A 25,699-nucleotide genomic window follows, 5' to 3' on the forward strand; every position below is an offset into this window, starting at 1 on the left:
CTATCCTTTAGTTGTCAGAAATAGAACATAAGTTTAACAAAATTCAGGCGCTTCTCCTCCCAAAATGGAGGAAATATTTTTTTTTGTGTGTGAAACAAATGGCAGTGACTTTGATGGTAATGAATTTGCATCAAAACAGTGGTTTCACTCTCTAAAGAAGCAAGATTTGGGAATAGTGTTTGTGCCTCAAATAATCACGTATTTAGTGATATTCCTACCACTGTGAGGGACGAACGGCACACTAGTGGTATTTTGTGATCCTTTTACTCTATGGTACACACACTCTTCTACTAACTAGCACTGCACATTGTCTGTTAAAACTATACATATTCATATTTTCAAGTGTAAAATGCTGAAACTCAACTTTCACTCCAGGGGCAAGCATCACGATTACCCTCTTATGTGCAGTCACAAATGTGCATCACTGCCTGCCATTTATTATTTAATTTTCCCTCAATAACCTTGTATACAAGCAGTGCCCCTGTTTGTAGTTGTACTTGTAGCTAGAACACTAGTACCAAAATGCCATGGTTCTTACTTAATGTACTGAAACAATAAGCACAGTTGTGGTCAAGAGTTTTGGCAATGTCTCCAATTTTTTTTATTTATACCGCTTTTATTTTTGGGTTTATGACTGACATGAGTTGTATATATTTTGTTTGAATGAACAGTTATATTTATGTTTCTTCAGTCTTAAAAAGTCAGCATTTGTCCCAGAATAATTTGGTATGCCTGAAAATACTCAGTGTAAATTACCTACACCGATTTTTTTTGTATAATCTCTTATCAAACTTAAGACTTATTTTTGTTTTTTCTACTGTTTTAAAATTAAGAAAAGCGCAACACTCTCTTCAAGCAAAGGCTGCGTTCTCACTGCAGGTCAAGTCTTATTTTTTTGCCCATATGTGACGCATATCGGATTTTTGTTGTCATGCAGTGTAAACAGTCAAATTCTATTTTTTCCCCAAATCTGAACTAGGCTCATTCTTATGTGGATGAAAATCGGATATGATATCCATACAACGCCATATCGTTCCAATGCGACCTATATGTCATCAATATCAACAAAATATGTCATCACAGTTCAACATTTACAACAGACCTGAACGAACAATGGTGGGCGAAGGCACAGAAATTGCCTTCTTGATACGATACTGAGGCTATCGACGTATATAAAAGTTGGCTCTGGTAGCATAAATCCTAAAGATTATTGCAAAAGCGTGACGGCGGTCACCTCCCGAAAGGACCATATTTACTTCCGTAAACGTCGCGTGCCGTAGTGCCTATTAATTTGCGGCAGCATTCTGTGGACACTGCAAGTCGCATGTGTTTTTGTAATATGAACTGCTACACAAAAAAAAAAATCTGAATTAACAAAAATTCTGAATTGGGCCTCATGCCCTGCAGCATGACTGTGTCCAAAATGTATTACATAGAGGATACCTTTACCTCAAGCTCAGTACCGAGGAAAAAGATGTGTCGGAAAATACTTCAAACATATTTTTGTGTTCATGTTAAGTAAAAGAAAGGAATTTTCTGTATTTCCTGGCTCCAAAATTGCAATATGAGGGTGTGGCAGAGCAGACGAGTGTCTGATCCCTGCTTTCCGCATGACCCGCTTCAATTTCTGACAGCTTGTCACGCGTAATCACCGTAGGATCACTCACACATTAATGGAGCAAAGCAGAATAGCTGGCCTTGTAGCCGCATGATTGAATGCTGAAACAGCACGAAGCCAACAGCAAAAAACAACACTGAGCTACAGACCGAGTGAGGGTGTTCACTTTTCCAAAAATGCACACTGTGTGTCTTTCCTCAATTTAACAGTGCTATCTCTTCTTGAATGCATATTTGACTTTTTTGACTAAATTTCAACTTTTAGAATTTCAAAGATAGTACTCCCCGCCAAGTAGTAGTGTTGAGTCAGTTATGTGTACCTTGCGTGATTCATCATGCCCTGAGCTGTGTTGACTGACTCTTATAAATATTTCATTCAGGGCGTGAGCTTTGCATGTGTGCCTTTCTGGTGTGTATTCCGTGTTAAGGCACATTTATCAGCTTATTGTTTTAGGTTCTGCCACATGTTTAAAGCCGAATGTCTGAATTGCATGAAACGAAAGACTCTAAAAGTAAGTGGCTGAGAATGGTGTACGCACACAAATTGCAGTGTTATAAAAGTATTGTTAGACAAGTTTCTGCAAACAATTCAACGATACAATGTTTCACATGAACAAGAAGTTAGGATTTGTAATACCTGTACCATAGACTTCACTATCAGATCTGATAGTGAAGTCTTTGCCTGTACATTTTCAGTGCCAATAGTGATTAGATAGGTCTCATTGGTCAACGTCAAGTACAGTGCCAAACAATGGCTGACCATCAATCTGTTTGCATTTCAAAAATGTTCCCATGAAATACAAGCAGAAGTCTTCTCTCGAGTTGAGCTCTGCTATTTATTAACTGTATAGACCCTACTCACCAACGTCACAGAATGACGTGTCGCTGTATCCGGCCGCCATATTGTCCGTCATTGTTTATCCGTATTCTGAATGGTTTCAATTTGTCGTGCAATTTATAGTGCAATTCATGGAAGCCCCGGTGCTTTCAGACGCTGTAAACTCATTGGATGCGTTGCATAAAAGGTGTTATGTGGAAACGCTTCAGTCTATCCATTCGCCAGATCCATATTTGATGCCTAAATCGATATTTTTCGACCCGCTGTCTTCGCCCTCTCTGCCTGACATTTGCTACCCTGATATCTACAACTATCTTGTCCACACAAAATCAGCCTATTCTCATGAAAGTTTGAAAAACTTTAAGAGCAGCACTCTAAGCAACATTACCCCGTGTGACCCTTTACTTCCAATTTTCTAAAATGGCGACAATCAATAAAAAAAAAAAAGTTGACTGCGATGGCCGACGCTTCAAGGATAGGTGGATATTGGACTATTTCTTCAATAAAACACACAACAACTGTGTCTGCCTCATTTGCAAAGAGACAGTCGCTGTTTTCAAAGAGTTCGATGTGACGCAATAATGATATTACCGAACAAGACACGCTGACATGTACGACAACATTACAGGGAAGATACGCAGCGAGAAATTATAGCAACTTGAAGCTAGTTTAATGTCACCGCAGCAGTATTTTGCAAGAGCCCGAGTGTCGAAAGAGAACGCCACAAAGACGAGACTGTTGAAATTATGAATTAAAAAATAATAAAGCAAATGTGACACACAGAAGGGCTTGCTAAAATTTGTTTGAATATATTGTTCTATGTAAATCAGCCAAGGTAGCCCCCCGCATTTTTACCACACCAAATCTGGCCCCCTTTGCAAAAGGTTTGGACACACCTATTTAACTGATGATCCGAAGACGAGGCCAGCTTCTTTCACTTGGTACCAGCTAAATATTTTTCAAAATGTAATGATGGTGGAAGAAATAAGCATCTTGAATTTGAAACTGTATGTCGTCAGCGATTAGCCTCACAATGATCTCAATTGTGGTTGTCAGCCTAAAACCCTCTAAATATATATTAAATGCATCTTACCAGATATAAAATGACTACTACATAATCTGTGGTAATCGTTTGGAGCCCAGTTTTCTCGTCGAATTGCAGCAGTCCATCTCGCTCTCCTCTCCGGGTCTCTCGGAATACAGTAGAACTTCAAGTCTCTCCGTCTATCTTCTCTGTTATTGCAACCAACCGCCACACACGCCTTCACCATTTTGATTATTAATGTTAACGAGCAGAAAAACACGCCATAATAGGAGGAATTTACGTAGCGGCAATGCGTCAACACGACGAGTTGACGGACAATATGGCGTGGAGGCGTGGTTGTGACGTCATGTGAGTAGGGTCTATAAGTCAAAGCGCTTTGAGCGCCTTGAAAGGTGGAAAAGCGCTATATAAGTATAACACCAACAACAACCAACAACAGGTGTCCAAACCGGTCCTAAATGGCCGCTGTGGGTCCTGGTTTTTGATCCTACCCATCGACCAGAGACTGTTTAACCAATGAGGTTTCTGTTAAAACAGGCAGCACTGACTACAATCAGGGCCATTTAACGAGGGTTGCGACGCTCCCATAGGGATCCATTATACAATTTTACTTCCGGGTTTTCTGGGTAGTGGAGTCTCATGTAGTTCCAAACATCACTTCGACGAGGGCGGACCGCATTCATACCATAGGCTGGCTGTAAAGTATATTCGGAGGTAAGTTGATGGAAAAATACAATACGTTTTGAATTTTCAAGTGTCTGTATTCTATCAGAGGCACTTTTTGAAGTATATGTTGAGCTTTATTTGTATGTGCGTGGTGTAATTATCGTATATTTTATCTTGGTTGACGAGCGATTTTATCCTCCTTTTCAAGCTGACTCTGCTAACTGGGAATGTCTCGCCAGGGATAAATTTATTAGGTCACTACCTCTTTTAAATTGTCAACTCTTTCAGAGGCCCTTTGTGACGTACACACTCATCTGTATTTGTGAGAATTGGTAGACAACCGGCTTTCACGTGCTTAGTAGCTCGATTTTGTAAGCTTTGAACTAAGGTATCATTATCACCCTCATGGAAGAGTACCAAGTCAATGCATGACAACCTGTATTCTTTACAACAAAATGTTTGACATTATTATATTTTAGAGATGTGTATAGATTGAAAAGTGATATCAACAAATAACAGACACAAATTTATAATATAAAACAAATTTGATGTATATTATTTTTATAGGTTACATTTTCATGATCCACATGCTCCTGTTTCTGGGGACAGCTGCTGGTGCCTGCAGATGGCGACTGCTGGCTGTGGGCACTAAGCCCATTTTTAAATGGCAAAAAACAAACAAACAAAAAAGCCTTTAATTTCATGTTTTGACGGCTGACCATTGCCATCCATTTTTTCTGCTGCTCTTGGTCCTTGGGGAAACCATGCTGGGCCACCAACCATCACAGGCAACTGATCTAGAAAATGTTAGGTGTAAACAATGAACCGTGACACAAATTTCACCAATTGTTCAATAAAAAATGATTTTCTTTATCAAATGGTAATAAGTTGTTATTATACATTACACCATGTTGAAGAAAATAATAAAATTTTGTTCCTGTCTTGTAATCATTTTGTGTTGCTTGGGTCCAAAATGAAAAATGCCTCTAAAGAGATACAGGTTCGGTTTTGCTAAAATTATCTATATATTAGTCTATATTCAAAATTTAGTTATGCAGGAAATATTTGTTAAATTTAATTTCCTTGTGATTCAGGTCAAAATAATTCGATAAAATAAAAAGGATAATGTACTCACGCACGCACGCACGCACGCACACACACACACACACACATAGTATATACATATATAGAAAACTGGAAAATAGAATTTAAAAGTCGTGACCACAAAATCAAGGGAATCTAGACATTCTCTGGAAAAAGTATTCTAGTTGTGAAAAAAAGAAAAACCTAAATCATCTTGCATTTTAATGTAAAAATGGATTTCCCGTGCTAATGCTAACACATGATCCTTTCACTCCTCAACATGGGAAAGTTCCCTTCTGCGTAACAGTTTACATAATTTTCAGTCGTCGCCTTACCACTCCAAATGTAAAACTAGCATTTACATATACAGTGGGGCAAATAAGTATTTAGACAACCACCAATTGTGCAAGTTCTCCTACTTGAAAAGATTAGAGAGGCCTGTAATTGTCAACATGGGTAAACCTCAACCATGACTGACAGAATGTGGGAAAAAGAACAGAAAATCACATTGTTTGATTTTTAAAGAATTGATTTCCAAATTAGAGTGGAAAATAAGTATTTGGTCACCTACAAACAAGCAAGATTTCTGGCTGTCAAAGAGGTGTAACTTATTCTAACGAGGTCTAACGAGGCTCCACTCGTTACCTGTATTAATGGCACCTGTTTTCACTCATTATCGGTATAAAAGACACCTGTCCACAACTCAATCAGTCACACTCCAAACTCCACGATGGCCAAGACCAAAAAGCTGTTGAAGGACACGAGAGACAAAATTGTAGACCTGCAACAGGCAGGGAAGACAGAATCTGCAATAGGTAAAACGCTTGGTGTAAAGAAATCAACTGTGGGAGCAATTATTAGACAATGGAAGACATACAAGACCACTGATACTCTCCCTCGATCTGGGGCCCCATGCAAGATCTGACCCCGTGGCATCAAAATGATAACAAGAACAGTGAGCATAAATCCCAGAACCACACGGGGGGACCTAGTGAATGTGCTACAGAGAGCTGGGACCACAGTAACAAAGGCTACTATCAGTAACACAATGCGCCGCCAGGGACTCAAATCCTGCACTGCCTGACGTGTCCCCCTGCTGAAGAAAGTATACGTCCAGGCCAGAGGTTGCGCTAGACTTTTTCGTTGTGTCATTTTGACTGACAGGGTCATAAAAATCCGGTCATAATCTATTTTTATCCGTCACTTAAATTTTAAAAATGATGATAATGACGTTGTGGTGACCCTTTGTTTGGCATAATTCACCTTCCGTACTTGTCCATTTGGCCGAGCGCGTTACCGGCTACGACAGTCACGTGACAGAGACACTTAAGAGCCGCGCGCGGTCCCCTCACTATCCACTCGCTCTCGCTATATGATTGGCTGAAGAGTCGAAATGCTCTCCCGTGTAATGCCTGTTTAAAAATGTTCCCGTTGTTACTTCTTGCGTTCGCTTATAAGTGCCCATTTAAAAAGGAAAAGCGATGGATGATACTACACACAGAGCGTATTATTAACAAATGTTAAAGTTGTATAATCATATAGCGAGAATAAGGAACGTCACTGACAAGCGCAGGCCCCCGCGAGTGGATAGTGAGGGGAATAGGATAGTGCGCCTACAGCTAACAAGACTTAACATTGCATACCGCTTCAACATATTCAATAGTATTTAGTTTTCATTCATTTTAAATTAATATTCTGTCCGAACAAGCTTAACAGAGAATCCACACCGTACCATCACACATCAAGCAGATGAATATGTAACTTTTTCTCCGCAGTGACAAAAACAGCTGACTGTGGCCCCAGTAGGTAGGTAGCCTACCATATGTAGCATATGGAACAATGAAATTAACAGTTCACCTGCTGTGGCCTGAACGTAGTCTCACACTTTCCTCCTGGTGCGCATGGTGGCATTGGAGATGAGACGTGGCTGGGTCTTTCAGCATGACAATGATCCCAAACACACAGCCAGGGCAACAAAGGAGTGGCTTCGTAAGAAGCATTTAAAGGTCCTGGAGTGGTCTAGCCAGTCTCCAGATCTCAACCCCATAGAAAATCTGTGGAGGGATTTGAAAGCCCGTGTTGCCCAACGACAGCCCCAAAACATCACTACTCTAGAGGAGATCTGCTTGGAGGAATGGGCAAAAATACCAGCAACAGTGTGTGAAAAGCTTGTGAAGTGTTACAGAAAATGTTTGACCTCCGTTATTGCCAACAAAGGGTACATAACAAAATATTGAGATGAACTTTTGGGATTGACCAAATACTTATTTTCCACCATGATTTGCAAATAAATTCTTAAAAAATCAAACAATGTGATTTTCTGGGTTTGTTTTCCACATTCTGTCTCTCATGGTTGAGGTTTACCCATGTTGACAATTACAGGCCTCTTTAATATTTTCAAGTGGGAGAACTTGCACAATTAGTGGTTGACTAAATACTTATTTGCCCTACTGTATGTCATAATGCAATGACATAATGAATAAATACTTAGATACCTGATTTATCCATTTTTCCATAAATGTCACAGTTACCGCTGTCAGTTCCATTCAAAACCACTACAGTGCTGCTTGTGCCTGGAACTACTCACGCCCTACATGAACCACCTGACCACCCGCGGAGACATCAAAGAGTGTCGCAACCCTCTTTACATGGCCCCGACTACTAACAACTGATTACACTTGTAAGACACCACATTGGTGCAAAGGTGTCGTCCTGTTTTGTTGGAAGGAAATCCAGCCCCCACTGTGGCCTGATGTGGAATAGTTTGTGGACCTCTGGTATAAGTTAAAAAACACTGTACTAAAAACTATAACACACTTGTAGTTTATGATGATGGTCTGTTGTCATGTCCCATGAAGTAACTTAGGCCATTTCTTCACATTTATTCATGTGCCTTCATCACTAAGCACATGAAGTACAGTATGTGTGTCAAAACAATTTCTCCTGATGTGGACAAATATAAGGTATATTCTTCTGGTTGCAAGAGTTTATCTTGGGACTTTATTTTAGTATTTCAAGGAAAAGCGGCATGGAAAATGAATGAATGAATGTTGGTATTTCAAATTTGATTTCAGGCGACTCAAAGCGCGAGTTCACTGGTAATGTTAAAGAGCAAGTTGAAGAAGAGCTAAAACGACTTGAAGATGAAATTGCGGCGTGTAAGTAGCTCATAGACACACAGACACTGAACTAGCTCTGCTAAATTGCACTTGACTTATTTACTGCCAGCCATCACAGTTCAAATGGTTTGAACATCTGTCATCAATCGCAGTGATTGATTTCTTTATTTTGTCAAACTTAAGGTTTAATATCCATTCTTTTTCCTGTTTTCCAGCATTTTCCAGCACAGGCTTTGACCGTCACACGTCACTGGTGTTTAATCCAGTCAACCCCGAGACATCAATTGAAGACTGTCTAGCTGAGCTTGGAGACCGCTTGGTCAGAGAACTGGATGCACATCTTGAAAGAGCCGTACACGCACTCCTCGCAGGGTCAGCTGTTACAGATTTAAATGTAACATTTTATGATAGAGAATTAAAGATCCAAAAATGTTTTAAAAAAATGTTAAAGCTCTATTTTGTGACAGAGTTTAATCAATCAAACGTGGTGAACATGCAGCTTGACTGTAGTTCGGCAGCCCAATGTTCATTAAACTCTAGTTGGGGTAAACTTTAATAAAAAACCAAACAAAAACAAAAACAAAAAACAAAAATTACACATGCTGCGCATGGTATTGCTAAATACACTTCCCATTCCTTCATTCCTGAAAACCAGTTATCTTTGTGCTGTTATACAATGGAAGATACTACTACTGACAAGCAAACAAGAATGCATTTAATGTTTTAAACTCCGAAAAACAATGAATATTCACACACAAACGCCACAGCAACATTTATAAAGAAAAAATATAACACTCAAATGTAAATGCTCTTTGTACGCTACAGAAATAATATCTACCAAACTTTATCGAGACTTAATCTACTGCCTTCATCTACTACTGTATAATAGTGTCAGTGCTTAGCTGTAAAGTGCCACTGTCTCCCAGTGCATAAGGCGCGCACACAATCAGGGCCAGGAAAAATGAAAAAAGTTTTGAACCATAATTATTTTATACACTCCCCGTTGGTTGTGTTAATTTCTTATTTCTATTTTTCTATAATGTAGTTCTTATTGACTCTTTGATTTTGGGACTGCAGTTTTGAATACAGACCATGAAAAGTGTTGTTTGTAAGAGGCAACGTATTCAGTTCTGCTAGTTTTATGTAAGTGCGCACTTCATATGTTAATAAAAGCTTTCGTTGTATTTTCATTGCAGATTTAACTACCGAGTTACAAAAAGAATTGAAAAATGTAGTTTTAAATAATCAACATTAGATGACATTAAAAAATATAAATATATGTGGTATGTTATTTTTTAAGCTGGACAGCCCAGCCATATTGACACTATTTACACATTTGATAAAAAATATGGCTGTTTAAATTCAGTAGTTGCTCTAAATTAGTATTAAAACAAAACAAATAAAAACATCTAATCACAAGCTATTACAGTTGAATTATTTCACAACTTCCTGTCTGCATTTTAGGCCTTTGGAGTACGAGAGATTCCGTGATACAACACTGGCCCTGTTAGCACACACACAGGAAGTGTGGAGCAAGGTGAGCTTTTCATTTTCCATTGCAATAAAAGTCCTGTCCAAAATTTAAAAAAAGGCCGGTTAATGCGGGCGCGGATGGTCCGGGGGACTACTCTGGATCCCTGGGGGACGACTGCGGCCCCCTTTCTCTCGAGCTGCTGGAGAAGGGATGGGCTGGCTCACCCCCCCCCCCCCTCCCCGATTGGCTGGGGAGGGGCCGTGGCCCTGGGATGGCCCCTGTACAGCATTTGCATTTGTCTGTAGGACTATCACACGTCTGAGGGGATTCACGCATGACTGGGTGTAATTAGACACACTAAAGGACAGAAACTATTGGTGCCAGGATTAGCGATCAGGCAGCATCGAATAGGATGTCAACATATCTGCATTTACAAGTGATTCATATAATACTGGATTCTACACCCCACATTACACTTTTTGTGTACGCTCCACCCCACCTAATCACATCTCTGTCCCCCTCCTTTTTCTCCTAGGTCATCAGGCCCCCCACATGGTGTCAACCAGAAATACAATTAGCTAACGATAGCACTACCATATTCATAGTTAGACGTGGAATGTATTTATTTGTTATTCTCTTCTCTCTCTCTCTCCTTTTCTATTTTCCTTTCTGACCTTGCATAACCCCTTCCTGCTCGCTGCTTTCTCCTAACCTAATAAATGAAACACAATGAATAATCATTACAATGGGAGTATATTATACACCCATGTGATACACTAAAACTGTTCAGACCAATAGGACACTCAGATTCCCATTCTCCATGTCAACCAGATGAACAAGACAGGTTTAAAAAAATAAAAAAAGGAAAATTTTAAAGATTCCAAGAAATTATTATGCAATTCGGGCTTTTACACAATTTCTTGCTGATATGATTTCAATTTAGAGTAATTTCAATTTCAGAGTAATTTGTCTTTTTTTCCCGCCCTTAATTTTTAAAATATTTTGTTTACCCCACATAACTACTTCAAGCTTCGAATTATTTCCTCCTTCTTCCCTGCCTCATTTATCCCTTTCCCTAGCGATATTCTCCACTCTCCATCCTAGAATTCTTCCTCTATTCCTAATGTAGCATAAATTGTTCAACTTGCTCATTTTGCTATATCTGTACATCCTCTTTTCTTTGCTTCGGTTCTACTTCCCCTTATTTACTGCTATATTTTTGTATGGCAGGTGCTTGTGCCTTTGGTGCTGCTTCAGGCTTTACAAAGTGAAGCTCACTCTGTGTCAACCCTGCTTCAACTTGGAGTGCGCTTCCTGGAGGAATCTCAATGTGAATACATCAGCCAGAAAGGGGGATACGTGAGTACTGTACATTTTGAGATTTTGGACTATTGAGTTTCAAGTGACTTTGGTCGGGTGGGTGAATGTGTGCGTGGGTTTGTCATTCAGAATAGCATCCAGTTAAATAGCATGTTAACATTCTTATATACAGTCCCTCCATAATTACTGGCACCCCTGGTTAATATGTGTTTTTTAGCTTCTAATATGTTTTTTTAAAAATTCTAATAATATGGGAACTTAATGGAAAAAGAGAAAAATCCTACCTTGAATACAAGTGCATTCATTCAGTGGGGAAAAAAATCCCACATAAAGAAAAAAATATTTGACATTAAATAGTGTGTGTCACAATTATTAGCACCCCTGGTGTTAATACTTTATACAACCCCCTTTTGCCAACAAAACAAGGTCCGGGGACTGAGATGGCCATGGGAGGAGCTTGATTTTGTGTCTGGTGAACCATTTCTGTGTAGATTTGGCCATATGTTTAGGGTCATTGTCTTGCTGAAAGACCCAGTGACGACCCATCTTCAGCTTTCGGGCAGAGGGCAACAGATTTTGATTTAAAATGTCCTGGTATTTCAACGCATTCATGATGCCATGCACCCTAACAAGGTTCCCTGGGCCTTTGAAAGCAAAACAGCCCCACAGCATCACTGACCCACCTCCATACTTCACAGTGGGTACTATGAGGTGCTTTTCATGCGCATCTTTCGTGGCACGCCAGACCCACTTAGTGTTTGTTGCCAAAAAGCTCAATCTTGGTCTCATCTGACCAAAGCACACGGTCCCAGTTGAAGCCTGGGACCGTGTGTATTTTTGTGTGAGACCACGATTGAGTTTTTTGGCAACAAACACTCTAAGTGGGTCTGGCGTGCCATGAAAGATGCGCATGCTGAAAAGCACCTCATACCCACTGTGAAGTATGGGGGTGGGTCAGTGATGCTGTGGGGCTGTTTCGCTTCCAAAGGCCCTGGGAACCTTATTGGGGTGCATGGCATCATGAATGCTTTGAAATACCAGGACATTTTAAATCAAAATCTGTTGCCCTCTGCCCGAAAGCTGAAGATGGGTCGTCACTGGGTCTTTCAGGAAGACAATGAACCCTAAACATATGGCCAAATCTACACAGAAATGGTTCACCAGACACAAAAACAAGCTCCTCCCATGGCCATCTCAGTCCCCGGACCTTGTTTTGTTGACAAAAGGGGGTTGTACAAAGTATTAACACCAGGGGTGCTAATAATTGTGACTAGGAGTGGGAACCTCAGGGCACCTCACGATACGATACGATTCGCGATACGAGGCTCACGATAACGATTATCTCACAATATCACGATACAGCGATTATCGATATTTTGGTCAGAAATTGGATACATGATATTCTACGATACAACTGTTGAAACGGAAAAAAAGATATTTCAAAATAGAAAAAATACTGTTTAAGTCATTTATTAAACAGTGACACCTTTTCTGTGCAGCACTGCTGTAAAATATCAATCTACTGCAAATTGTGCACCTACACATAGAGAGGAAACAAACCACAACCACTGATATCTCTTGGAGAGATTATGATGAATGGCACCCTTAATTTCCTTTAAGTTTTAAATCTTAAAAAAAAAAACATCAGTGCTGTAGGTGTCAGTCAGCAGTTGAGCTTGGAGAGGAGCAATGATAAAATTGGTGGGTCTTTTCTTCGTATATGACCTTTGTTGCCAAAAGCGTTGGTTTGAGCATTTCCACTATCTGCTTCAGCATTTGAGATGTCAGACTTGGTCAGTCACATTCTTCCACACCTTAAAAATGATAAAATATAACAAAAAATATTAGCAACTTAATAGGTTTTGAGTTGGAATCCAGATATATATATATATTTTTTTGTGTTGGAAATATTGAGTGAATTACAAAAAATATGAACTGAATCCATAGAAATTCAAAATGCAATAATGACCTATTTTTAATATGTAGGCTACATTAATTATCAAGCACATCACTTTATATATTTTGGAAGCTATTCTAACCATTTTTGTAACTTATTGTATCAAAATGGCAGTAATAGGAGTTTGTGTAGTAAACTAGATGGAAAGTGGTTCTCAAATAATATCAAATAAATCAGTAAGTCATGTGGGCTTGCACAATATTAATTTTCATCCAGTTTAGGGTCCTGGTTTATTTTATATCATTCAACACCAAATGTCATCAAAATAATACATGAAAATTAAAAATCAATTACATTGCAAAACTTTCTTACCTCAAGTGATGAGAGCAAAGCAGTGAAGAAATCGAGAGGCTGCAGCCAGACTCTCTTGGGGAAATCCGGTGTGCAACTCGTCACCAGCTCCCAGTGGACCTTATTTTTGTTAGACAGTTCTTGCATACAGCAAAGTCCTTGTTCACCTTACTTCCTTTCTGGTTGGTGTAAAATCTGAAGTGTGTCCCCATGTATGATTTGTAGCAATATTTTCTCATTTTTTCCTCCACCATTCTCACGAAGCTTTTTTATTTTTTCAACCCACTTGGAGCCTTCTCTCTTCTTCTCTAGACGACTTGTGGGTACTTTACCTTCACCGCCACTCCTGAGCGCCCCTAGTGGACCGCCAAGGAATTGCTCAACAAACACTGAGGAGTTTACAGCATCCATACTCCATTGTATGGCCAATATGTTAAATAAAAGTATCGATACTTGGCGGGAGCATATCGATAAACAATCGGGTTGCAAAATATCGCGATATATCGCTGTATCGAGATATTGTCACACTCTTAATTGTGACACACATTATTTGATGTCAAATAATTTTTTCTTTATGTGGGATTTTTTCCCCACTGAATGAATGCACTTGGATTGAAGGTTGGATTTTTCTCTTTTTTTCCATTAAGGTCCCATATTATTTGAATTTAAAAAAAAAAATATTAGAAGCTAAAAAACACATCTTAACCAGGGGTGCCAATAATTATGGAGGGCACTGTAGATGCAGACATAGATGCAGATTAAATAAATGTCTCACTACAAGGTAGATTTGTCCCAGCATATTTCATTTATGCATTTATATGATATTTCATTTTTAACAATTATTGTTTGTAAGGGGTAATAACGTTAAATTGCCAGGTACTGCGCTTTATTTACCAGAGGGGGGCATCAGTGAGTCACTTAAAATTCCAGAGCCACAGTTGAAGTTACTGTATAGCTTAAATAACTGATAATAATGTGTATTAACTATGACTCACATGCTGTATTTACATCCCAAAATATGGTTATGGCCCCTAAACTTGTGATGGTATTATTGTATGATGTATATTTAAACTGAGGAATATTTTTATTTTATTTATTCATTTATTTTTACAGTTTACAAAGATAAGACTGTTGTTGTAATATTTTGAAAAGGTGATGCACAATATTGTCAACTAATGTACTTTTTTGTTCAAAACATTATTCCTTTGAAACATTAGTGAGTCTTCGCCATGATAGTTCATGAAAACATTGCATCACAAATCCTCTGTATTTACAAGGTCAATCTGACATGCAGAATCATGAGATTTGACATTAACCCCTGCTTAGTCCGCTCCGTGCGTTTTTTTTTTTTTTTTTTTTTAATGCACTGAAACGTGAATACGACGTGCTTGTTCTGAACAGGGCTGCAGTCTTGCCCAGTATTATGTCACAGGGGATGAACAGATGATGTGCTGGGGCAGGATCAGAAATGGAAGGGTGAAGAGAAAGGAGGCGGCAGCCAGGGTACGGGCTGATGATAGGAAGGGAGGGGAAATAGCTTGGTTGCAGCAAGAGTAATGTGGAATCTGCACTTCTCAGTTGAGCTTCAGTCACTAGTGTTCTACGTTGAATTTGTCATCTAGCTAACTTAAAAACAGGGACTTTCCACACTTTGCACTGAGGTAGGATGCGCTTTTCTTTATACATTATTTTATCATTGCTCCTGTAATAGCATCCAGCTAGTAGTGGGTTCTACCTTTGTCATTATGATTTTGGTTCTTTTACAGACTGATGTTGTCATTATGTAATGTAATGTAATTACAGACATTTTATAATCTATAAGCAAACTGACTTTCACATTTAAAAGTAAAAGCTAATAAATTTTGTAATGGCAGTTACTGTTTTAAAATGACATAAAAAAAAAAAAAAATCATGGACCACAATTTTAAATGGGTTGGATTTTTTTCTTTTTAATTATTATAGTTGTTCGTATAAAATGTACACTGTCTTAATAGTGAATTCAATGAAAATATGCTGTACTTCATGAGACGGAACAAATGATCATATATTAAACGAAATCTGAGCTTTTGCGTTGTCGGAAGTGTAGATAATTTAATGGTCAGTACAGAGTCGTTTGTTACATATTTCAGAACACAATGGAGATTATTATGACCCGAATGTCGTGTTCACTTCATTTGGCAGGAACAAAACCAGTCATCCCCCATAAACAGTACACAGCCAGGGGCACACAGTGGGGGGAGGACATGCAAGAAAATGGCCGATCAAAAGGTGGTGGGATATCATATTGTTGCAAATTGTCGAAAAGTGACTTTAGAGCTCATCTGGCTAGTACTGCGTTTGCGATCTGCCTTCCGTTTCTGCACATGCAGTAAAACCTGCACCTCAGCCATTTCGTGTTGCAGTTCGCGTGAATGTACTTCAATGACATTGAGGAATTTGGAGGTGGCACATTTTTCCCTAACTGCTGTTTCAAAGTGTATCCACGACAACAATCTTTGACGGGTTACGTTTGGTCTCAGCTGTGTCACAACATGACTGTACTCTACCCTTGTTATGTAAGCGCCACATCACCAGCTCATGTGTGAAATATGTGCATCGCCATGCCTCGACTTTGACACGAATCTGGAATAGAGCAGAGTGTCTGACTGACCGGCCTACAAAAATAACTCTCACTATCCTGTCGAAACATCACAAGGGATTAGAGTGGCCCACTTGTAACATGTTACGTGTATGAGAGGGTTTTTGGCTGTATGTAAACGCAGGACACGTGATGGGGAGGACAGCAACAGGATGAACTGTCGGTAAAAAATTGGAAAGAAAAGGGGAAGAAGAGGGTGAAAAGCAACTCCCAAACTGTGTTTATATTGGGGATGGAATTTTTACCAGAAGATTTTGGTAGAACTTGTAATTTTTTTGCCTTAAGGATCATCAACTTTAGAGATTCGAATTCATTTGATTCATCTTTTACACATCATGACACGTTTATTATGTAATGGTGTTCTTTTCAGTGGGCATGTAGCTGTCACTGATGGTGATAATGTGAGTTCTGAAGGTAATATCATTTACATATTATAGTGGAATATTGTAATAAGTTACTGACGTGTCCTTCCACCAACCACGGTTATTCTCGCTTTAGTCATCGTGTGACTTTTTGCTTCAGCTGACCTTTTCTGATAACATGAAGGTGCCTTTGAAATTCCATGTCCATGTGTAACTTCAGCTGCCCTTTTAATTATTTTACTTAAGTAATTCATCTTGCTTTGAAGTGTAAAATCCTGTATTTCCTATTTCAAGCTACTTAGCAACACTTCTTTCAATAAAAAAAATCTGTCTTCCAACTCTCAGTTAAGACCAGAGGTGGGTAGAGTAGCCAAAAATTTTACTCAAGTAAGAGGAGCGTTACTTCAAAATATTACTCAAGTAAAAAAAAGTATTTGGTGAAAAGAGTACTCAAGCAATGAGTAACATTGTGAGCAACTACTTACATTTATGTTTATTATTTTTTTTATTTCCAATGGTATATTTTTTCCTCAGCACAAAGTTTTTTATATGAACTGTTATTATAATGATACTGTACAATAAACCATTACATAACCACATTAAGCCAAAGAAATACAAAACAAAAAACATTGAATTCCGGCAAGAGAAATAAAACTACAGAAATTAAGCATTATTCGTCCAAACAGAATGAGTGTCCTCTAGTGGAGAAAATAGTTCCTAGTTTGAATAGAAGGGCAGTAGCGTCAACGTGATGTGCAACCTTCATAGTTCCTATTAGGACATTAAAAGGATCATATCTCCGGTTTTCCGTGGTCAATCGGTGCCAAATAAAAACTGGGAGAGAGGTTTAAATCCACGCTTCCGAGTCATGTTCAGGGTAACACTCTATGTCAACTACTACATTTTTTTACAGTGCTTTAAAGACGCCACGTGATTGAACAGGCTTGTGTGATCGTAGATTGGCAAGCTTGCGTCAGATTGGTGTAATGGAGTCATGTGATTATTGTTGCGACGTCTCATTGGTGAAATTGGTAGAGGCATCGCTGGCAAAAAAAATCTTATCTGTAGAATGAAGAGGAAAAATGTAATGACTCTTGCGTAGCCCAAAGAGGAGTAAGAGTAGCATTTTTAATTCACAAATCTACTCAAGTAAAAGTGAAAAGTATGGCTTTACTAAAACTACTCTTAGGAGTACATTTTTTATCAAAAAGTTACTCAAGTAAATGTAAGAGAGTACATCTAACACGTTACTACCCACCTCAGTTAAGACACAGACTCTTAATTAGCACCCACATTACCCTGCTTGCTACCAATTTTGTGGGGCTTCCCATTGCTCACATCTGTCAACAAATTATCTCAGAGCTTGTGAAATTTATTAGTGAGTCAATTTTGTATATACTAATGGAATGGAGAGCCAAAGGTAGGAGGATTTTTTTAATGAATCAATGGTGTCTTGAGGCAAAGGTGGAGAATGATGCAATGAGTTATCATGACCGATTTTCTTATTTAAACAGATTAGACAAGGTTCCTTGTTTTATTTGGTTCTTATTCATTTGGCGTTGTGAAATGGTGAGTTCTGGTACTGTTGTTAACTCTAAAAAGTTAACTACTTTGGAAAATAGAAAAGGAGAGTTGACGGTGAACTTTACGGATGTGAAAAATGTAACCATGTTTGAATTTAATCATTGAAGTTTATTCAGTGAGTCAACATAATCACATTGGCATATTTTCTTTAGCCATAAACAGAGGTTTGTATCAATTTTATTCACATAACTCTAGCTTCTTCCCTGTTTTATTTCCTGTTTTCCATTCAACATCAGACTTTCGTTATCATTTTTGTACCGTCACGCGGTTAAGAGTTAATGAGAGCATGGATTTTTTTAATCTCTTGATCACCAAGACCAGTGAACTTCTGTGTGGTTTAACCCACATGACCCCACTGTCCACTTGAGTCCAAACGATGGCAAGCTAGGCAGTATCCCCTTAGGGTAGACTTTTTTTTCCCTCTCTTCGTTAAATAAAATGCTTTTCTATTTAAATCAGCTTATAGAAAAGGTCAGTGATGGATAACTGTTGCAGATGTCAGTTTTAATCTTGATCCTGAATGGTGTAGCCGTCACATCCCAACAACATTTGGTCCTTGTTAAGAAAAACAAAAACTACTGTGTATCAGGAATATTTAAGGTATACACTATATATCGGCTTGACTTAAACCTTTTAGGCTGCACCCTGCAGCTGCTCTCACTTCCAATACATAATAAAAAAAAGACTTATCACTTGAACTAAGAAACTTCATTTGCTATTTTTATTGCCTCGCGGCCCAAGATTTATTGGCTTGCAGCCTTTTCTGGGGTTCTGACATCTTGGCTGGACAGTCTGTAAGTTAATTCTGGCACAAAAGAACTTGGGTGTATCAGACTTCATTCGTTCTAAAATGTTAACGCCCTGAGGTGTGCCATTTTGTGTGTTTATACATTATATTCTCGATTTTCATAGTAGTTCTAAAAAAATTTGTGATTTGAATATTTAGTTTCTTTGCGCAACCGATGGCAATCAAGATTACTATTACTTAATGTCCAATACCACCTTTAAGCTATTCTCGTACGAGTCAGTCAGTCATAAAATGATACAAGGGAATGACTTTGCACATAGCAAGCATAGTCTCAGCATTTTTACTTGTACCATTCCCTTCAAAAAGCTTATTAAACTTCTAATACGATTTTGTAATTGTATATGTGAGATTATATGACATTTAGGCCTTGTGGTTTGATCACTTGACTGCTTTTGGCTAAGACATGTAAACCCACATGATTGTATATTGTGTCTTGTGTACATAACACAAGGACACAGATATGGAACGTGTAATACCACTAGGTGGCACACAGTTGCATGAAGCAGGTGGATGACATAGTTATCCCCTTCTCCCCCCAATACAAGGGACACTTATTGTAAAAACTGTAGACTTCCTGCCACTTTACTTCAGCTGGGACAGGCATCAACTTCCTGTGAACCGATCAGGAAAATCAGTATTGCATGAATGGGTTGTCTGATCTCTATTTTTGATAGTTATTTTTTATGGCACTTTAGTGAACAGAATTACACAATTATTTTATACTAAACTAAGTAATCGGGAGGAACGGGAGTCAATAAGCATTAAATTAACTTTTGAAATATGTAAACAGTTGAAGGGCAAACTGGCCTCGTGGCTTCTTTGGTAAATATCTCCCGATTTCATGATCTTGAATTTCCTCAGATTTGAAGAAATGCAATTACTTTGACAAATTAATCGGATTTGAAATATCTTTGCAGTTTTGGGGAAGTTGGGAGAGCACAACAGCAAAGAATTCAAAAATTAAATTTTTGACCCAAGTGTCTGATTTTGGTTCATTACATTGCACAAATTGCAATGACGTTAGCAGATGTTTAAGTGCCATTATAGTTTTGTTTAGAATATCAACTCAATACACTTGTGTGTCTGTGTTGTCCACAGGGTGAAATATTTGGCCTCTGTTTGGAAGAAGAGCGAGGCGTTGCCGTCGCAGAAGACAGCAACGACATCTACATCCTTTCAGGGGAGCAAGCACCAGACCAGTTGAGTCCACCTTCTTCTCTTCTGTGCACGGGCGACAACAGCAGCGGGCACAGCTCCTGGCAGACAGAGAGCTTACCCGTGTCGTTGGCCGGCCACGAGTCGTGGGCGCAGGTGTGCGCGATGGACCCTGAAGATATCAAGAGCTTGGACAGCAATGAGGGCGTCGCTCTGGTCGAAGAGCGCAGCGAGAACAACTCTTCCAACTCGGACATTGTCCACGTGGAGCGTGAGGAAGCAGAGATGCTGGAGGAGGGCGCTGAAGGGGGCGCCATAGAGGAGAGCATGATGAGCGTTTTGGGAACGGAGAGTGAGCTTGCCCAGCTCAGGGAGGAGATAACAAGCCAGATTGCTCTTGCTCCCGTGACCGTGGAGGAACATGCCTCCCTGATTTCACTGGAGGATCCTGTTGTGATAGAAACGCCTTTAAGCTTGTCAACGGAACCTTCCCTCATCTCTTTAGAACCGGAGCGTCCTCCTCCGGTTCCAGAAGCTACTGCTCTCCCTTCACTTGAACCTCAACCTTCAGCTCCCTTAGCAGTTACTGTAATGGAACCAGAGCCTGAATCAGAAAGGGCCATTGCTCCTGTTCTTGATGAGGCAGCAACCCTATCTCCAGCTAAGCAGGCCCAAATCACAAAGCCTGAGTCTTCTGAACCACAATCGGAGCTGGCAACCGTTCCTCCCCAGCAAGAACCAGAAGCCCCGAACGAACCTGAGGCACCACCACCACCAGCTGAAATATTAGTTCCGGAGACCCATGCACAAGCAGTCACTGAGGAGCCTTCCGTGCAGCCGGAACCAGAATCTGAGCTCCAAGCTCTGATATATGGTGGAGCTGCACTGGTGCTCCTCACTGCTGTGATGGCTTATGGTGTCATCAGCTACAGAAGAAAATAGATGAACTTGTTTCCTTCTCAGGGGATTTGATTAAAGAATGTTGTGGTAGAAATCAAAAGATTTAGTACGCTGTAGATGTTTTTGCCATTTTGAGGCCACATTTAAAACCTGAGGCCTCCGACCCGCTCAATGTTTAAGCACAGAAAAGGGAAATGAATTCACTCCTATAGTCTGTTCAAATGACCTTTCTTGGGCCCCCCCTCCTGCAGTTTCATGTGCCATGTGATTCTCCTGACAAATGTTTAAATTGTCATTAGGAATTATACTACCGCTGTTATTCCTATATTTTTGACTTAGTATGGATCCTAAAAATCATTCATTGGTTGCAATGGGAATGCTGCATTACACATGAAAATATTAACCCATTTTTGAGTACTGTATAGATGAACTTAAGCATACATTTGCTGCAGATTAAATACATTTTCCCATCGATATGTTCCTTGATGCTTTGTGTTATGCATACACAGGATAGGTCTGGAAAAGTATCACTGATATGAACTAAAAGATTTCCAGTTGGCTGATCTTTGATCATCTGCATTTAATTTAGCAACCAACCAAAAGGAGAAATGCTTAAATACACAGTAAAAAGTAACGTTATACCTTGAATTTCCTCCAGCAGGGTGTTTGAAAACAAAGCAAAACTTTTTATGTAAGATTCTAAAAAAAAAAAAAAAAAAAAAAAAGACAATTTCACAAAGCAGAGGCAACAATGCATACAGTACAATATTTTAACAAGGACAATGAACAAAAATACCTTCAAAAGAGCACAAATGACTTTTACACAAACTTGTGCTTGAAAAATACCGGTAATAATGTTCAAAAACCACGACTCACTGATCCAAGTTTTTGTAATATGGCTCAAAATCCCATTTGACCGTTATTCCCCTTGGCTCAACTAATTCAAGTCACCGTTCTCCTCTGGTGTCTGACATACTGCAGCGTTGTGTTGAAGAGGTCTTTGAGCAGTCGGGGGGTGTATTCGCACACTTTCTTCACCAATGCGAGGCCGAGGGCCACGATAACCCTCTCTTCGGGTAGCTGCTCTAGGCCCACCCCCTGCATCATGGCCCTTTGTACCTCACTTTTTAGCAGACGCAGCCATTCCTGCAAAATGAGACCATTAATCAGAAAATGATTTATTTCAGGGGCCATGGCATTAATCCAAACATCTCTTGTAGATGAGTATCTTTGAAGGCAGAATGTGAGATAAATCTCCTTTCTTGGATGTCCTTGTAGTTTACAGAAATTTGTGCATGTGTGGTGACGAGTGCTAACTCACTTCACTGGGTGAAGACATGACATTCGTGTGCAGGTTTCGAGCGGCCTGATCCACAACACTGCGCTCAAATTGGGCGGCGATTTCCCTCAGGTGAGCCGCAACCTCCTGCAGGGCTCTCGCTTCGACTTGACCACCTACAGGAAATCACACGTGTGTTTAACTACTTCCTATCACTGACAGACGCCCAATCCATTTTTACAGGAAGTGGTGGGAATGAATGATCATGTTTTAGTGCCATTGACGGCAACTGATGTCACACAATGAATGATCACTGCCAGCCCTAAATGGATTGGAAAACTTCTCGCCGTCAATGGCTGCAAATGAGTTGAAGACAAAATTGTCCTAGTGTTAATATTTTTGCACAATTGACTTTTACATCAAATATTGGTACGTCTTTAATTATGTTAGTGTCTTGTTCTGCCACAACGTTTGCATTACAGGTCATTAGATTGCCTACAGGGAGGTCTCAAGTTCTCGCTTATTTTCTTCTTGGGGAGGACCAACTAAAATCCCAACACCTCGGTGGAAGAACAAATCAGATCCGATGCGAGATGTACGACCACGGCCCCCTTGAGGCAAATATTAGAATAAAATTTGGCAGGTATTTCCTAGGGATGTATACGCATCGACCTTTGGAGCCCTTTTTTTCTCAGGGTAGAGTAATTGTGGACCTAAACATGCTACTACTCAGTTATATATGAATGACTAAATAACAATGTAATTACATATGTGTATATATATATACACACACATTGATTCTTTGAACACCATTTGTCTTTTTTTTTTGTTGTTGTCTCGGGGCTCATTAATTAATTAACTTATTGTTGCCTGCAGGTTCCGAGTTAGCAAGTGAAGCGCATGAGCACAGTGTTGTGAATGTCTCCGGGCCGAGTAAGATTGTCGTTTTTATTGTGAACTTTTTTTTAAGAGTTCCTGCGGGTCTTATGTCTTCATTTAAAATCTGGATAATCAAGGTGTTGTCTTACATTTAATGGAAAATTTCAGTCGGTATTAAATTTTCAGAAAATTCATTTAATGACAGGGCTGCCAAGAAAATCTATTAGAATAGTGTTAGCTCACTGGTTGCCATTGACGCCGCTAGACATCTAATTCATTTTAACTTGATTAGACGTGTCACGCAATCAGTGGCACTAACTAGAGCATTTCTTGTGGACATTTACAGGTCACCAGCGCTACCTGTTCATTTTAGGGCATTTACAGGTTACTTCCTGTTGATTTTGAGTCACTTCCTATTCATTCTTGAGTCAATTTCAAGAACCCAAAATCAATAGGAAGTGACCTGTATATGACCGAAAATCAACAGGAAATGACGTGAAATGCCCCAAAATTAACTCCTTGCCTGGCACTGTCTGCTACTGACTGCCTTAGATGTCCAATCTGTTTGAAGTGGGAGGGATGGCGGCGAAAGGCCACCATCTCACATAAAATTGATTGGATGTCTACTAGTGAAAAACACATTCCAATTCACAGCATAAGGATGAAAACAGCTTGCTTTTTCTGTTTATTAGTTTTGTAAAATGATTTCCTGACCTATGTATCGATAACTGTTGTATCGCCACATCGTGAGACAACTTTTGCGTTAGAGACAATGAGGGTCAAAGCCGTCGAGTCGTACATAAACCGTTACAGTGAAATAAAATGTTTTTCTTCATCAGAAATTGTTGCAATGTTTTGGTCTTAAACAAGGGCGTAGGTTTGCATAGGGACAGTAGGGACATAACACTACCAACTTTTCAGGATGCTCAAATTGTCCCCACCAACTTTTAGGCAACCTTATATGCATGATTTGAGTTAGACTGTCTTCCAATATGTTTTAACGATAGAATTGACCCTACCATTATTAATGAACAATTTTCATTATGTTCAAACTTACCTCTTTTCACTTGGTGAATGTGCCAGTCCACCCCCCTCCCCCAAACGCACGTTCATTGGCTGATTACTTGACCTACACCCGACACACACATGCACGCGCAAACTCACACAGTCCCAACAGAAATACATGTTAAAAAAAAAAAAAAAAACATGGTGCTGCCTCCTCCACACCCTTCGAAGGAGGGATCTTTTTTTGGGGGGGGCCAGCAGCAGCCATTGTAATTTAAAAAGACGCCAATGTTGTGGAAGTGGGGAACACACCACTAATTTTACTATAGAAAGTCCGACCTGCATAAGAGTTGGCATAACATTAAACTATGCGAACTTGCTAACCTGCAAAACTCGACTAGGAAGCTGCTTAGAGAGAAGTGTCCTTCTGTTTGTTTTCTACTGTTAATGTTAAACTGAGAAATGTAGTGAACTCTGCTAGAAAAACATGAGCAAGAAGCTGCTTAAAGAGGGGTGCTGCATAACCTCATATGTTGCTCACATATTGAATTATATTTTTAAGGTCTTAAAAATGTCGAGTGCAAGAACCATGGATTTTTGTTGCTCTGCTTTAGACACTATTTGTGTAACTTTTCTAATACGCCTTGCCGCCTAAACCAGCCATTTCATATCTGCTGGTTTTAAAACAAAACATATCTGCTTAAGCAAGAGTTAGTATATGTACTCACCAGGCCAGTAAAGTTCTAGTGATGGCTGCATGTCACCAATGGACCCCGCGAAGTCGTCAGGCTGGTTGCTGCCGTCACATTCGATATCTCCGTTCTCTTCGTCACAAATCCAAGCTTCTTCGAGCTCTCTGCCCAAGGAGCAAACGGCTTTATTGTATTGCTCGTTACTACAATCCGCTTGGAGGAAGCTGAAAACCACCAAAGTTGCGTTTTGCCCGCTGGCCAACGTCGTCAAATCATCCATCTTCAGCTCGTTACTGAAAAAGTTCGTCAAAAGTTCCAGTGTGACGAGCAGTAGTCAAAGGTAATTAACAAGCACAGTAAGTTCGTTTTAAACATTAGCCTCAGCGATAAATGTGAGCTACGTAAAAGCTAATGCCAAAACAAGCTAGCACAACAAGCACAACTTTTTGCCTGATACATAAAAGATCAACCGAGTCGGCTTGATATGTGACTGTTTCTAATGTCAACTATACGAATCAACTTATCCACAAGGACGACAGCGTTTACTTACATTACGGTAGCCTGTTGAGTTGAAGGTGGGAGGAAAGCCTCGCTGGTTACTCTGCTAATCGCGCAGAAGAGAGCCGCTTCTTATGATACGAGCAGCATTTGGACCCTCGCTACTTAAGTAGAGGTGGATCTTAAACGGTGTCTCCCTTGCTCCATAGTCAGTGTTTGGTCACGTGCACAAGAATGCTTTCGTTTCGACCAGAGAGCAGAAACAACTTAAACTAATTGTATTAGCAAATAAATAAATAAATAAAATGGACACTGCACGTAAGTTACTTCAAAACTATCCTTTTAACATTGGTTTCTAGGTCAGATTTTAAACAGGAAGCGTAACCACAGTTGAACCGTTGTTTTGGATGGGAGTTTTCAGATGAGCGTTTGTCTTGTTTAAAAAAAAAAAAAAAAAAAAAAAAAAAAACATGAACACCACCTCACTGG

General features: G+C 39.5%; 2 protein-coding genes across 5 annotated transcripts in view; one reads left to right on the top strand and one right to left on the bottom strand.

The window, feature by feature from the left end:
- Positions 1-21,331, top strand: part of bcl2l13 (BCL2 like 13) — a 22,769-nt gene extending 1,438 nt beyond the window's left edge. For all 4 annotated transcript variants that reach the window (XM_057836710.1, XM_057836709.1, XM_057836711.1 and 1 more), the window contains exons 3-7: positions 8,324-8,407; positions 8,584-8,740; positions 9,833-9,905; positions 11,073-11,201; positions 19,901-21,331. In XM_057836710.1, coding sequence (XP_057692693.1) covers positions 8,324-8,407; positions 8,584-8,740; positions 9,833-9,905; positions 11,073-11,201; positions 19,901-20,899 — 1,442 coding nt within the window. In that variant the 3' untranslated portion in view covers positions 20,900-21,331. The remainder of the gene's footprint in view (positions 1-8,323; positions 8,408-8,583; positions 8,741-9,832; positions 9,906-11,072; positions 11,202-19,900) is intronic.
- Positions 16,961-25,570, bottom strand: LOC130916203 (BH3-interacting domain death agonist-like). The gene is made up of 4 exons (XM_057836719.1): positions 25,263-25,570; positions 24,749-25,005; positions 22,179-22,312; positions 16,961-22,003 (listed from the first exon to the last, which is right to left on the bottom strand). Exons 2-4 carry the CDS (start codon positions 24,990-24,992, stop codon positions 21,800-21,802), a joined length of 582 nt encoding a protein of 193 aa, XP_057692702.1. The 5' UTR covers positions 24,993-25,005; positions 25,263-25,570; the 3' UTR covers positions 16,961-21,799.
- Positions 25,571-25,699: the final 129 nt, after the last annotated feature.

This window comes from Corythoichthys intestinalis, chromosome 5 (assembly GCF_030265065.1).
Source record: "Corythoichthys intestinalis isolate RoL2023-P3 chromosome 5, ASM3026506v1, whole genome shotgun sequence".
Classification (NCBI taxonomy): domain Eukaryota; kingdom Metazoa; phylum Chordata; class Actinopteri; order Syngnathiformes; family Syngnathidae; genus Corythoichthys; species Corythoichthys intestinalis.

What these genes read in the sequence shown, in the direction of transcription:
- LOC130916203 (XM_057836719.1), bottom strand. Translation starts at nt 24,992, where the DNA reads ATGGATGATTTGACGACGTTGGCCAGCGGGCAAAACGCAACTTTGGTG. An exon ending in ACTAGAACTTTACTGGCCTG is followed by an intron (nt 22,313 to 24,748) that starts GTGAGTACATAT and finishes GATTTCCTGTAG; the next exon opens with GTGGTCAAGTCGAAGCGAGA. An exon ending in TCATGTCTTCACCCAGTGAA is followed by an intron (nt 22,004 to 22,178) that starts GTGAGTTAGCAC and finishes CTCATTTTGCAG; the next exon opens with GAATGGCTGCGTCTGCTAAA.